The sequence below is a fragment of the Mesocricetus auratus genome, unplaced genomic scaffold (genome assembly GCF_017639785.1).
Source record: "Mesocricetus auratus isolate SY011 unplaced genomic scaffold, BCM_Maur_2.0 Super-Scaffold_6731, whole genome shotgun sequence".
Lineage (NCBI taxonomy): Eukaryota > Metazoa > Chordata > Mammalia > Rodentia > Cricetidae > Mesocricetus > Mesocricetus auratus.
The window spans coordinates 12411959-12428432 of record NW_024429185.1 but is presented as its reverse complement, the minus strand read 5'-3'; the positions used below and the strand labels follow the sequence as shown (position 1 = coordinate 12428432).

Below are 16474 nucleotides of genomic sequence, written 5' to 3'. Positions count from 1 at the left end.
TAAATAATTTTCTGTAGTTTGTAGTTCTCACTTTTTATGTGAGAACTAGTTTAAAACCTTCTAAAAGTACTAAAAAACTTAAATTCTATTACACAAGCTATGAAAATAAAATATACACCAAGATAATGGAGGAAGTCCTTCTGTGTATATGTAAATAAAGCACTGTTGGCCAATAGGAAAGCAAGATAGGTGGGACTAGGCGTCGAGGAGGATTCTGGGAAACAGAGGCACAGGGTCACGATGTAGGACACGGGAGACGTGAAGGGTCCGACCGGAACCTTTCTCCAGGAAGAGACATGGAAATATGCACATTAGCAATTGTGGGTTAAATATTAAGTCAGAGCTAGCCGATAAGAAATCAGCAAACAGTCAACAGCTTCATAACTAATAGAGTGTCTCGTGTGTTATTTGGGGGCTAAAGCGGCAATGGGACCCAGGCAGGAATCCTGCAACACCAAGATACAATTTTAAATGTATTCCTATGGCATTTTCATGCCGCTTTTGTACATACCTCTTCCAAACTAAAAAGAACTCCGCCAATGGGCGCCCCAAAGGCTACAGAAACACCTGCTGCGGAGGCTGCTGACAGCACCTGCAAAGAGAAAGTGGATTGTCTCTAGTTCCCGATCTACTCAGACCCAGCAAACACTTTATATTCCATGCTATCTAAATGCCACTTCTGACCTTGCCCTCCACGTCCTCTTGCAAAGGGCAAGAATTCATGTCTTCTAAAAGCTATTTTTTTCTTTTCTGCTTGAATTTAAAACTCATTTGCACTTTTTCTATTCAGTCAAAGCGTTGACACCAGACCTACAAATGTGAGTGTACTGTAATGAAGAGAAGGAAATGAATGCTGTTTACCTCGGGGAGAGAGGACAACCGTGGAATAGGGGTAAACAATTTACTTATTTTTACCTAGGATATCATTTCTCCGGGTTTTGAAGCCAATTGCTTTACCATTAGTAATTACTCAACACCTTATCAAGAACATTACAGCCCATTAAAGATGTCTCTATATTTTAACTGCCCTAAGCACTCTGAACATCCTGCCACACCATTCTAAGAATGCTCCAAAGGCATCTTTCTAAAAGGACCATTTGTTGCTGGTCCACTTTGAGTCACCAACTAAACAGTAAAGAAAGCTTCAAGAAGAAATAAGCCTATACACATTCTTGTGGGCCCTGGGCACATCTCTAGGGGCACTTGATCATTGCTGACTTTCCACCTGTAGGAAAATCAACTACACTGTAATTTCTTTGGAAATTTAATGAAGTATTATTCTTAAGAATCTTTATCCCTTTCACTACTTTGATCAAGTAAACATCTGTGGGCACCCTAAGCACTTGCTCAAATCATCAAATTTTATACTCCACAAACTGTATCAAGCTGCAGGGCAGAGGTCCTGCCTCTGTCACAGACCAGCAGTGCAGCCATGGTAAGTACCTCAACCTCTCTGAGGCTCCCTGTTCCTTTCTCTAAAATGATCGCAATAGTTTTTCTTAGTGAATACATACATACATACATACATACATACATACATACATACGGTACTGAGAATACCACCTACAACCCATAATACAGGATTTGGATATTGCACTTTTTAGCATACCTAGATATACATAGACAATTAGAGTAATAGCACAGTAGATAAAACAGTTTTTGGAATTAGAGAAAAATAAATTCACATTCTGCTACTAATTGTATGCTATCTTGAGCCATGTCTGCCATTTACTTATTTATTTGTTTTTAAGTTTCTCTGTGTAGTCCTGGCTGTTCCGGAACTTACTCTGTAGACCAGGTTGGCCTTGAATTCAAAGAGATACACCTGCCTCTACCTCCTGAATTCTGGGATTATAGATGTGCACCACTACCACCTGGTTCTGCTAGTGGTTTAAATGCTAAATTTTAACTTATGAATAAAGGTGGCAGTGCCATAATTTCACAATGTGAGCAAATACTTCCTAAGTACCAGATACAAAACAATGAAATTACAATTATCATTCAAAGATGGAAATGTGATGCTTTTAAATGTTCCACTTTGGAGATATCTATATCCAGTACAAGAATAGTACCTCAATGCTAATATTAAAAAGTACTATAATTACTTATAATTAAAGAAACTGATAAAAATTGGAGAAGGGGTATACTAGTACCAGCAGGATGAAAGGCTAGGGCCTGAGTTCAATCCTTGATGAGATGTAAAAGTCATCCCTGAACAACCATAGGATCTCTGTACCATCTAAGGCTGCAGGGTTAGATTATGAAAACAGAATCTAAGACTCTTAAAGAGACTCAAAACTCGAGAAAAGCTCAGAATGCTGCTTTTCATCCAGAAACACCCGCAATAATACATGAGCTGCAGACTAGTTTAACAGTCTGCTAGAAACGCTCAAGTTGGCCTAGAATAATGTAAGGGGGGACTTCCCTTGTTCCCTGTAAGGTAAGTTTCTGACTTAGACTCCAGAAGTCCTAAAGGCACTCAGAACTTTCTGTGTATCACACCCAATTTCCAAGGCATCAGATACTGTCTCCAGGAGGAAAACACAACATGACTTCCCAAGTAAGAACACAACGTAATATCAAAGGCCAAGTGAATAAAAATAGCAAAGAAGTTTGAGAAATCAACAGAAATCAAAGGGGTTCTAGCTAGCCTGGCTGAACCAGTAGTCAATTCCAAAAAGGTACAAGCTAGGAAAGTGAAAAGAAACACAGGTTAAACCAAGTTTTACTCTGAATACATAATGTATCCAAACAAGTTACATAGAAACACAGGGAAATCATTCAAGGGACATCAAGTTTATGTAACACTCATTCTTCTGTTAAATGAGCTACAGACATCACTTACCTCCCTCTTTTTAGCTTCATTTGTGCTGTACTTTGGAAAGAGGTAGGAAAAGATATTTCCACAGCAACAAGCAACGTGTACCAGGGGGCCTTCTTTTCCTAAACTTAAACCTGAAGCCACAGCCAGCACTAATGTGATGGTTTTAATCATTAAAGTCCATTTTCCCAAGTAACCTCTGATGATGAATCCACTCAAAATAGTTTTAATCTACAAAGGAAGGATGAAGGCAGTTTAATTTACTTTAGGAAATGAGAAGTTAACTTAGCTAAAACTATCTCACATTTCACTCACCAAGCTACTTGGTGAACTATAAAATATTTCATAATTTAAAAAAACTTTATTTTACCACATACAATAAATCTTTATCATATTTATGTATGGAACCAAAGATAAGAGGCAACCCTATCTCAGGAACGATAAAAACAGTAGGTCATGGTAAAGTAAATGCAGGGCCATAGTGATACATAATAAAACACAAATTTGAAAATGTCTGTTGTAGGAATAAACACAAAGTATTCAGAGACATTTCAGTCTGTCAAGAGCAAAGACATGCCTCCTCACCACATTGTGACCACATGGAATGTTCTTACCTAAACCACAGAGAATGAATGACAACAAGTACTGATTCCTTACTAAAGATATATTTATCTACACGGCCTTTAAAAATCACAATTTATTTTTAAAAGATATTAGAAATAACTTATTTTTTAAAAAATAAAAAATAGAATTAAATGAGTTCGAGCCTAAATGTTATTGTCTTTTAAATTACTACTGATGAAGTAAAAAGTAAGCACTTACACTACTGTGATAAATATTGTCCTAAAATATAAAATGTCTACGCTGGGCAGTGGTGGCCCACATCTTTAATCCCAGCAATCAGGAGGCAGAGGCAGGTGGATCTCTGTGAATTCCAGGCTAGCCTGGTCTACAAAGTGAATTCCAGGACAGGCTCCAAAGTTACAGAGAGAAACCCTGTCCTGAGAAACAATAGGTAGACAGATGATTGATTGGTAGACAGATAAAAATAAAATGACCAAATTCATGAGTCGTGTGTGTGTGTGTGTGTGTGAGAGAGAGAGAGAGAGAGAGAGAGAGAGAGAGAGAGAGAGAGAGAGACAGAGAGACAGAGAGACAGAGAGACAGAGAGAGAGAGAGAGAGGAGATGATGATGATGATGATGATGATGAAGAACCTCTCTATTACAGGCAGAACCATCTTTCTAGCCCCAGCTTACACTGTTTTAAATTTTCATTGTATATTAACAAAAAAAAACCCACCCTATTTTCTAAAACTTACAATTCCTAAAGATAAAAAGCAGCATGCAATTTTCATTCAATGGATATTATGGGCTTACCTCTGGAATTCCAGAGCCACAGGCATATGGAGCAAATACTTTCACCAAAGAAACTGCAAGAAAGGCAAAACTCAGGGCCCAAAAGATGTACATTATGTAGTTCATGATATAAGATCCCGGACCCTAAAAAACAAAACCAGCTCGGAGTATGAATGTGAGTTTTACAGTGTACCACTAACTCAAGTTCTGCCACATAAGAAACCTAATTGATACTTACCATTATGCTACTGTTATTATGATTTTTTGATTTGGGATTCAGATATGCACCCAGGCTGAGTTCAAACTTCTAGGCTCAAGAAACGCTCTTGCCTCAACTTCCTAAGTAGCGGGGTACAAGCACATGCCACCACACACAATTGGGTAAAAGCTCTAAAAGTCTCTTGGTTTATTTCTACAATGATAAGAGCTTTTTTTATGTGAACAAAGCATTTAAGTAGAAGACAAAAGCTAATCACTGTACATACTAAGAAGCCTTATTCCCATTTGGTAAATTTCCTAATTTTTCTGTTCTAAAGTCTTGTTACATAGATACATAGGCACTGACCTATGCCTACCCACAAATGTTTTAGAAATGGTTGGTGGAGGTAAAATTGTATTGGCACTTGATTTTTCCTTTCTTTTGCAAGCTTCTTTGTTTAATGCACACATGTATTTGGCGGTGTGAATTTACTGAACCACAACCATGCAGAAGCCCACAGCACACTGAAAAGGACAATGTGATTCTCTGGAAACAGAGTTAGAACTATGAGCTCCCACGTGGAGCTGAGAACTGAACTCTGGTCTCCAACAAGAGCAGTGGCCTCTCTTAAACATTGAACCATCACTCCAGCCTTGGCACTCAGATTTCATTCTATTTCAGTTCTCCTGGAAATTGCTATACTAACTTTAATTAAGCAAGATAAGAAACAAAAACCATACTGAACATAATACCAAAAAATATTATTGACCTAAACTTTGGCTATAATGAAAGGTTTTTTGTTTTTGTTTTTGTTTTTTTTAGTTTTTCAAGACAGGGTTTCTCTGTGGCTTTGGGGGCTGTCCTGGAACTGGCTTGGTAGTCCAGTCTGGTCTCGAATTCACAGAGATCCGCCTGCCTCTGCCTCCCGAGTGCTGGGATTAAAGGCGTGCGCCACCAACGCCCGGCTAATGAAAGTTTTTAAAATATATCTATATGTGGCTGGGCAGTGGTGGTGCATGCCTTTAATCCCAGAATTTTGGAGACAGAGGCAGGCAGATCTCTGTGAATTCGAGACCAGCCTGGTCAACAGTGCAAGTTCCAGGACAGTCAAGACTGTCACACAGAAAAACGCTATCTTTAAAAAAAAAAGTCCTTTTGTGAATATATATCCACATGTGAATATATAAATATTGACTCTAATATCCTAAGTTTAAGCTTTAGTACAGAACATCATTATAATAATATAATTAAATATTATACCAATACAAAAAAACATGACCTGCTACCATCTGCAAATACATAAGCCTAGCTCCGGTCCAAGGCCTGCTAATCCTTTTTGTGTGGGAGGCACGTTTCCTGGCAAATGGAGGTCATCTCAGAAATCTGTCCATAACGCAGAGATCAATGGATTATAGGGAGCCCAGGCCCACTGGACACATCTCTATCATAGCTCCTGCATCTGTGGTTCAGCACACAGGAAGCAGAGAGGTTTTAAGAACCAAAATGCCAGGAAGTCTACCTGAAAATAGTATCTCCTAGAAAAAGGCAGCATGAGCAAGGCCACAACAATGGCCTAGACAAAGAACTATAGAGACCAATAACAACCAGAAGTACTAGGCTCTTCCAAGGATGATTCCCCCTTTTAGTTATCCAATACAAAATGGACAGCCCTGCAAACATGGGCAAACAAAAATAGGCTCATCAGAGTGCACGTACACACACACACACACACACACACACACACACACACACACACACACACACACACACACACACACTGGAACAACAATAAAAGACAAAGAAACTATCAATTTAAGAGCAAGGGAAGCATAGGAGGAGTTGGAAGGAGGGTACCTGGGAGGGGATGGAGGGAGGAAAGAGAAGGGGGAAGGATGTACTTCTATTTCAATTAAGAATGTATCTTAGAAAGGCTGATTTTATAAACTATAAAATATATCTGCACTTCCATAATTCATATTTTCCAATCTTAGTGACATAAAATGTTAGTCCACTTTAGTACCTTTACACAGCTCCAGTTGCACTAACTACACTTCTGTGCAATAAATCTGTATCGTAATGCATATGACTCATAGCATTATTCATTAAATAACACAAAAGCTGCTTCAAACAATCTGCCTTTGTTCTCACTGTATTTAAAGACTTTCTATTATTCTCTGCTACATACAGACTGTCTTTTTTTCTTTAGTGCAGGTTACAATCACCTAATATGTCATTAATTCTATAGCTAAGGGAAGTAGACATTTATCAACATAACCGACTAACTCATCTTGAGCTAAGACTTACCTCTGCTTGACCTATGATTAACTCTGCCCATGTTTTCCACTGTGGACATTTATCCCTCTCTTCAAATGTTGTTTCATTAGACCCCCAACAACACTGCTCATGGTTGTACCACAATGCACTGAGGCAAATGCCCTCCTTTAGGTCAGTCATCCAGTCAGCAGCGATGTCTATCAATCCAGCTAGTGCCCCTGTAAGAATACATTGGAAATGTTTTGTAAGTCTAGTCAGGGAGGGTTGAAACTAGTTAGGAGATTAATAAAAAGCAAAAAAATTTCCTATAAACAAAGGGTCAATTAAGAACTAGTATCCAAATTTAAGAGTTAAATTTTTAAATACATGCTTTTAATTTTTTAATTTTTAATTTTTTTAAATTTAAAAATGTAAACACAATTTCAAAACTTTTGGATAGTTTTATTTTAAAATAAAATTAATATTCTTTGGAATTAAAACTGACACTTCATTAAAATCAATTGCCATTTTAAAAAGGGAAAAAGTTAGCCGGGCGGTGGTGGCGCACGCCTTTAATCCCAGCACTCGGGAGGCAGAGGCAGGCGGATCTCTGTGAGTTCGAGGCCAGGCTGGACCGATAGCCTCCAAAACAATACAGAGAAACCTTGTCTCGTAAAAACCAAAAAAATTTAAAAAATTTAAAAAAAGGGAAAAAGTTATCTCAAAACCATTAAAGCACCTTCAAAAGACAGCTACTTGACAGGAGCTTCACAACTCTGAAAACTGAGGTCAGGATGTTTAACTAGCATGTTTCCACCCAAAACTTAATCAGTAGACTCATAAATGATATAGACCTCATGAAAATTGAATGCTGACAACTAGGTGTGGTGGCACACCTTCAATATCAGCAATGAATTAAGAGTAGGGTGAATCTCTGTAAGTTTCAGGCCAGCTTTTATCTACATAGCAAATTCCAGTACAGTCAGAGTGAGATGGTAAGACTGTCCCAAAATAATAAAATAATATGTTCATTATTAAGGAAGTTCACATCATTCACTGAGTAAATTCATGATAAATTTAATTTTTCTTAATTGACACAAAGCTATACATATGAAGATTACCTTACTAACAGAATACTAAAAATATATCATTATGCTCAAATGATGCTCTCATCTCATCACAAGAAATTAATGGGTCACAATTCTTTTTTTTAAAGAATTATTTATTTTATGTTGATGGGTACTTTGTCTGCACACACATAAATACACACACACACACACACACACACTCACTCACTCACTCACTCACTCACTCACTCACTCACCACATGCATGCCTGGTGCCACAGACGCTCTGGAATTAGAGTTACAAACAGTTGTGTGCTGCCACATGGGTGCTGGGAATTGAACTTGGGTCATGTACAGAAGCACCCAGTGCTCCTAACCCCTGAGCCATTTCTCCAGCCCCCAGAACACAAAATTCTTATACATGCCAGTATTCAATACTTTTTTCTATTCCACAAATACTACTTTTTCACGCTTTCTGTCTTAGATGCTGGGAATGATTAAAACTATCCCAGTGGTACTCACACCATCAGCTCTGCTCTCTAAGAGACTGGGTGGCCACACTGGACAGTGCAGCACTACAACAGGCCGTGACTAGCCAAGCCACCTGTGGCTAGAAGGTTGCAGCCAAGACACTTGTACTTTAGTCCCTCATCTGTACATAGTTAGGATGCCGTTAATGATGGAGATTGCCACAGGCTTAAACACATGCAGAGCTGCTAGAGTACTGCACGAGAACCAGTATTAGCTATCAATTATGATACTAAAATACAAGATATTTCATTCATCCAAACCATTTATCTTCTCCAATACAGAAACTGAAAATCTGAAGTACCTAAAAGCTGAGGAGAGGAGTTATTCATCTAACTTAAAAACCAAACCAAAGGTTTACCGTCAACTTCCTTACCTGAAGCCAGTCCTGTCAGTGTCACTACCAGCCATCCTGACCAGGCATCATACAGACTTTTTGTCATTTCCCATGCTGACTCTTTTTTTTTACTGTTGATCTGAAATCACAAATATTTGCTTTATTTTTTAAACTGTATTTCTACAATTCTTGAGTCTAATTTTATCAAGTTATCACAACACAGAAAGTACCTTATAAAGTAACAGCAACAAAATTAGGACTGTAGGATGTTGTATTAAGAGCAGAGGATAAACACCATGCAGAGATCTGTATTTTAAATAAGAACCTCTAGATAAGTGGGAGGGGCCCATAAACTACATGGAAGTCTGACCTCTGCTGTTTCAAACTACATCAAATTCAAACCTTACCTGCTACACACAGATAACTTACACATCAGAAGTTAGATAACACAGCTGGAAACATCTGGCTTCAGTACTTAAGGTAAAATACAATTGTGTTTAAAACTTAAAATTAATAAGACAAAAAATGCTCATAAATATGAGTCACACGGGCAAAGATACCCCCCCAAGTTATACAACTGTGAATACATTGGTGCCCAGCTCCAATCCCATTTGCAATAGCTAAAGAACAGCCTCAACTGACTGTGAGAGTAGGCAGTTAGGAGAGTAACAAGAAGGAAACATATTTGCTGCAAATCTCACCTCATTAAGAATAGGGCACACACCTGTCTTCCTAAGAACGTTTTTCTAAGCCCAGCCCTAACTAGCTTCTTTTGTCCTACTCCTAGCTTAGTTTAAGAAGCTCTGGTGTACATCCAGGACTTCAGTGCTCAACTATCCTATAGGAGAGCTATAGCTGGAATTCAACGGCCTCGTCTATTTCAAATAGATCCTCTACACAAAAGTCACAATAACCAATTAAAAAGACACAGTAAATTCTGTGGTGAATGAGAAAATTGTATTCCTTTCATAACAGAAGCATCCAAACACAGACAACAACCACTTTTAGGATTGGATGTAAGGCAAGTCTTAAAAATAGTCACTAAATTTCATTTTGCTTTTCCTTGATAAAAAAATCAACATATTTTTAAAAGATAATACGAAATCATTTTCAGATACAGTCTGCCATTCTTCCTGTTCCTCTGTTTGTACATAACAGTCACTTAATAAACACTTGCTAATTATTTTCAGTATAGAAACACTGTGTGCATCACCACGCAACAAAAAATATAGAAACCACCTAAATGCTTACCAATCTAGTTTGGTCAAATAAGTTGTAATGCATATAAAAACTTTTCTAAAGAAATCACTGGGGATATTATCTGTCACTATGTAAAGCAAATTAAAAACAATGTAAAGTATTTTTACTCTTTGGTAGTTTTCTGATAGTTACGATAGTATATAATAAAAATTATCAATCTGGGGTAGACTAAAAAAATAGTTCTCAAAGAAAAATCCACAGACAACCTAGAAGACCCATAAAACCCCCGAAGCTTTGCAAAAAAAACTAAGATTGTATATGGCATGGGTTAAATGCCCAGGACCAGCATACTAAGATTGTATAGGGCCATGAGTTCCCAGGACAAACCCAACCAACAACATTGTCCACACTTGACAATCCATACATCAGCAAAGTCGTTATTTACCAAATAATAATTTCATGTCTAGAAAGTATAGCCTAAAAGTTCAAGGTGAAACAATGGATTTTAAGGTAACAAAGTCAGTATTGGTTAAGACAACTTCTGAATGCACACAACAGCTAATCTTTTACAAACTACTTGTTATTTTATTCTATCAGAAAGCAGCTATGATAATCTAAAATGATTAGTGAAATACTTATAGCTTTTCAAACTACAAATGTGTGAAGCTGTACTTTCTTTTTGTTCTTTAAGCATTGGAATGCAAAAGCAGATATAAAAATCCACCAGTCTTTTATCAAGCCAGGCAATCATGAGGGTTAAAAAAATACTCTGCAAATACATTTTTATTTTAGAAAATGCATTATTTTAATATAACATTAGTTAGGTTTAAAAATAATAGGTCTGTGATCATAACTTTTAAGTGAATCAGTATTTTTAAATGTTCTAAATTTTAACAATTAACAGGGAACTATTTATTAACTCATCTAAACAAGTTTCCTGAGGTTCCTCAGTACTTTTTCTAGTTCAAAGGCCATTTGAGTGCTTAAAACAAGACCCACTGGATGAGAGCAGTGAGTTCATGTGCTACTTGCAGTCATGCTCAGGTCAAGTGCCCCTGAACAACAGGACCTTCCGCCACAGCACAATCTGTGACAGGCTCAGGCTTCTCCAAGAAACAGACACCAAGACAAAAATTTACAGCCAACTTGTATAAACTTATTTTGATAGTAAATTTCAGATACCAAATAAGTAAATAAGCTTTGGAAACTTGGAACTTTTACTTGAAAGAAATTTTCTTTCTCTTTTTTGAAAACTCGTATTTTAATTACACCAGTTTGCATTCACCATACTGTGGATTTGGGGGATGGGGCTGTTTTGTTTGAGATATGCACTCCTGCACCTCAGCTTCTTGGTTGCTGGAATTATAGGCTTGCACTAACATGCCTCAATTTTTATTTCTGTTTTTCCTTTAAAAAAAAAATGGGGGCCTGAAGAGATGGTTCAGCAGTTAAGAGCACTGGCTGCTCTTCCAGAGGACCCAAGTTCAATTCCCAGCGCCCACAAGTCAGCTAACAACTGTTTGTGTCTTCTATTCTAAAGAATCTAGCACCCTCACACAAATATACATGTAGGCAAGACACCACTGCACATGAAATAAAAACAAATCATTTAAAAAAAGTAAAAACAACAACAACAAAATCACTGGCTGGTTATGCACACAAAAAGTTTTATCCAGGATCCAACTTGAGAAACATCTCAGCATTTAGTACCGGAAAAGGAAATGTTAAACAGCAAACCCCTACAAAAATCATTCTTTTTCTCAGTACATTATCTTCCTTTCGCATTAGACTTATGCAACAAGGTTCTTTTTGCTTTAGCTGCTGAGTGCTGAAAGCAAATACCTTGCTGTCTCACCCAACTCCTAGACTGCGCTTCTCTATTTCCTTCATATTTTGTGTTATTAAATCACCTCAAACCCTGTCCAGAAAAATACAAGGTATAAAGAACTAAAAGAGGGAAACCAAGACAAAGGGAAGAAATGCATCCTATATGACACGTCAAATATATTCTAATGTGCATTATTTTGATGACCTGAGATCATGGGCAGAAATGTAATCTTTTTTTGTTTGTTTGTTTTTTTCAAGGCAGGGTTTCCCTGTGGCTTTGGAGGCTGTCTTGGAACTAGCTCTTATAGTCCAGGCTGGTCTCGAACTCACAGAGATCCACCTGCCTCCGCCTCCTGAGTGCTGGGATTAAAGGCGTGTGTCACCACCACCCAGCAACATGTAATTTTAAATAATCCATTTTGCACCATTTTTATAAAATACTAAAACCACTTACACGTCTGTGCCTTTCTCTGTCTTTACATTTCTCTCGAACCCAGTCAATAGTATGGAAATCATCGTATGTACCAACACCTGGGATCGGTTCATCCAAAAGATCCAGCAAGTGTGTAGAGCTATTAATGCTGCCTCCATTTGTCATTGTATAATGAGTTCCTGCAGAACAAAAAAGAAAAGGCAAGTTTATTTTATCAGGTAACAGTGAGTTTTGCAACTTCCTTACAAATTGTTAAGTTACTAATGCCATGACAAAAATCACTGAAAAGTAGAGGAAATGTTGATTATCCAAAATTTATTTCCAATTTTGGATAAATTAAGATAAAAAGAATACAAATGACCTTTTATTAACAAGCAGCCCAATAGTCATCTGGTACTCTGGACGAAAGAATATTGTGTGAACTTATACCATTTGCCACTGACAACAAGATGAACTCCAGTTAGAAGACAATTTGTGATTCTAATAAGCAGAAAATAATTTTCATCTGGTAAAATGCAAATAGTTGCTTTTCAATAGGAAAGATAACTCTCAGAATTGTGAAGGTTTTTGTTGCTAGTTGTTGTTTTATGTCTTAAAAGAATTTTCTTTCCTTCACAGACTATATACATTTCTGTCTCACATGTTTACTGAATCTACTGTGAAATCAAGCTGGTTCCTTCATTAACATTAAATAAATCTTTGACATATATTTTATATGCACAAACAAATGTAAAGAAGGTTCTGTGATGCTAAAAAGACAACTGGGGAGTTGAAGAAATACAGATAGCTTTTAAATATGAAAATAAGTTCATTCTAACACATAAATGAAACACAAATTTTTAAAGTATGTAAATGCACTGAGCTGCCAGCTATGTAAAGGAAGACCTGACAAAAAGCTCATACTTTAAATATAAACCCTTTGGGAAGACAAAGGGGATGTCCTCATAGGCTCCTATATCTGCATCCTTAGTTCCCATTACAACTGTTTGGAAGGGTTAGGAGGCATGTCCTTGTTAGAGTACGTGAGTCTTTGCTGGAGCAGATGTGTCTGGGGATGGGCTTGAGAGTCCACAAGCCCAGCCAAGCCCAGGCTAGGCTCTCTGTCTCCTTGCTACCTATGATCTCTCAGCTCTCAGCTATTGCTCCAGTGCCATGACTGACTGCCTTCTGCCATGACAATGAACAAACCTTGAGAAACTGTGAGCAAGACCCAATTAAAAGCTTTCTTTCATGAGAGTTGCCTTGCCCGTGATGTCTCTTCATGGCAATAGGACATTAACTAAGACATATACACATAATCTAAAACCCGTAAGTTCACTACTAGGAAATTTTTAAGTTTCTATCTGTACAATCGTTGAACAAATTAAAAATTATGCAGTGTGTGTAGGATTTCCTACAGAAAATAAAACAAAAACATGAATGCCAGAAGACTTAAGATACAAAAGCCAACCAACAGTTAGAGGGTAAGTATTTTTGACATGGAAGCCACAAAGTTACAACTACTTAATTCTGTCTGCCCCAGTACCACAAAATAAAGTACAGAAATAAAGCATTCTAAGAGAAGTTTAAGAAACAGGTGAAATAAAAAAAAAGGAAAAAAGAAGGAAAGAAAGGTGGAGCCTAAGATTTGTCAGACTGGCCAGTTTGGCAACCCCTAATTCACTTCTTTATTTGGGAAAACAGGTACTTTCTCAGAATTTTATTCTTAACATAAATAAAAATAAAAATATTCATACATGATAAATATCTATGAAAAATGTTATGTTTTGTATAACTTGGCACATTTAATACAAATGCAAAGAACAAAACACAGAATGAACTAATGTGGTAAAATGCTAATACTTTAGGAATTCAGATAAATTTCAGGATCCTTTTGTCTTCAATGCTGAGAATCATTCACAATAAGTGCCCTGAAATTATTCAGAGAACCTGCTACAGGGATAAAGAAACAGCTCAGTCAGTAGAGGCCTGCTGTGTGAGCATGAGGAGCAAAGCTGAGATCGCAGGATGTACACAAAGTCCAGATACAGGAGTGAGATGACAGGAAGCACACACGAGGACCACTCTCCGGGTCTTGCTGGCTAGGAATTCAAGTTAGCAAGCTCAACGCTTAGTGAGGATCCTGTCTCTCTCTCAAATTAAAAAAAAAACAAAGGTATAAAAGGACTCAAGATCAGTTCCCAACAAAATCATCTGTACTCTAGATCCAGGGATCCAATGCCCCCTTTTTGGCTTCTGCAGGCAGCCACACACAGGTAGCACACATTTCTAGACTATCTGTATCATGAAGATATGCATATGGAATACCTAGTTCTCCAATACACTGTGACACGGAAAGTAGAAAAAGATTGCTATTCTCACTTTTACAAAATAAGAAAACAGGAACACAACAAATACTTATATTCATCATTCACATGCTTGAGTTTAGCAACTTTCAAATAATTACCCCATGGAAAATATTCTAACTTGCCAAGTCACAAAACTATGCAGCAAATCAAAACTTCTAAAAACCAATATTTTCAAGAATTCAAATAATTTCTTTAGCATGAATACCTCTACCTGATTTTTATGTACTTTGTTCCAAAACACACACACACACACACACACACACACACACACACACACACACACACACACACACACACAATTGTAAAAACGGAGAGGAGTAAAAGCCACTTGAGTCTCCTCTAATACATACATCAGAGATGCATACACATCCCACTTGTGGAGTAACGTTAAAGGTCCATTTCCTAACATTAACCACAAAGTATTTCAAATGCATCATTTCTTTGCATTCAATTCATAGTAGTGTGTTTGTGTATAAGGTTTTACTTACATATGCAAAAGTGAAATAAACAGAAATCAATTATATGTATATTAAATCTTTTAATAAGCAGCAGATTAAACACATGAAGTAGACAAGTTTTAGGCATTACCCAAACACAAACCAAAGTTCTCTTACACTTAGGATACACTTCTTTTATGCTAAAAGAGTATTTCAAGAGTTGGTTTGGAGATATACTTGTTATTAATAATGAATATTTGGGAGTAGGCTTTGAAAACAGGGACAAGAAAAAGTTGAAATTAATTGGAAAAGATGACCAAAAATACACATATAATTCTATTATTGTTTGCAATGGTAATCTAAATGTTTACATTATAGTACATCATAGACATATTAAATAATTCATCAGAAGTGATATTTTATTCACTTAATATGACTTTCAGAAACTGAATGAGAAACTCATACAGAAATGATGATATGGCTTTTATAAAAAAATATATATGTGTATATATATGTATATATATATATGTATATATAAGCTCTGGAAAATAAAGAGGTCTTCAAGGTTAAAATAGGGTTAGTCAAGACCATCGTGTTTCCTTGATTATTCCTTTCTTTGTCCTCAGCAAAAAAATGCTCCTTACAATTGGATTTTATTAACCTAAGCTTACAGGATGTCATTTCTCAATGCAAATGCTGCCCTCGTTTGCTATCTATAAAGACAGTAATGGAGATGTAGGAAAACACCTTCTGGAACTATGAATGAAGTTCATGACCTTATTTCCTTCCCCTGACCATCAAAGACATGAGTTATCAGGGAAAGAGTAGAAGATAAGAATTGGTATTACTGGGGATGGAGAGATGGCTCAGCAGGGAAATCACTCGCTTTTCTTGAAGAGAACCCAGGTTCAGTTCCCAGTTCCCACACAGAAGCTCACCACCATCTGTAACTCCAGTTCCAGGGCATTCCATACACACGGTATACATACATACATGTGGGCATTCCATACACACGGTACACATACATACATGTGTGCAAAACACTTATGCATATAAAGAATAAATATTTTTATTCAATATTATTCCCAAGTTTCAAATTAGGAATTCTGAAAGGTATACAAAAAAGAAAATCATAAAAGCAAATACTTTGAGCACAAGAGATAATTTTCTAGATTTCAAAAATCTGTAAGGAAAATAAATGGCAAGAAGCCATTTGAAGAACCCATCTTTCTTTGTTATTTGAGATGTGCTGTGGAAAGAACTGGAGAGAACCAAGTAAACAAGAGAGTCCTAAGAGACTAGTGAATGGCCTCAGCCTTTTCCATTTCCTGTAAGTGAAATATACAGACCATACTTACCTGCTGGCCATATTTGTTTAGATGATGAGTTTTTCATTCACACTTTCTGAAAGTCTTATCATTAAATGGACAAACATCACTTTTGATGAGCTGCTTAACATATTTTCTATGATGAACTACAATTAACCATATAGATGTTTAAGTTCAGTAACTGAATAATATGCATATTCCTGATCATCCTTTCCAATTTCAATTTTTCCTTGTCTCTGTTTTCAGAGCCCACTCCCAAATAATCATTATTAATAACAAGTATATCTCCAAACTTAAAATGATTAAATAATCAAGTAATTGCAAAAGGTCCATATTAATA

At 36.8% G+C, this 16474-nt stretch overlaps 1 protein-coding gene across 7 annotated transcripts in view; it reads right to left on the bottom strand.

Moving 5' to 3' along the window:
- Positions 1 to 16474, bottom strand: part of Clcn3 (chloride voltage-gated channel 3) — a 94712-nt gene that overhangs the window by 20202 nt on the left and 58036 nt on the right. For all 7 annotated transcript variants that reach the window (XM_040742257.1, XM_005075163.4, XM_013117184.3 and 4 more), the window contains 6 exons: positions 12043 to 12200; positions 8601 to 8700; positions 6682 to 6869; positions 4200 to 4322; positions 2846 to 3052; positions 512 to 592 (listed from right to left, as the gene is read on the bottom strand). In XM_040742257.1, the coding sequence (XP_040598191.1) occupies positions 512 to 592; positions 2846 to 3052; positions 4200 to 4322; positions 6682 to 6869; positions 8601 to 8700; positions 12043 to 12200 (857 nt within the window). The remainder of the gene's footprint in view (positions 1 to 511; positions 593 to 2845; positions 3053 to 4199; positions 4323 to 6681; positions 6870 to 8600; positions 8701 to 12042; positions 12201 to 16474) is intronic.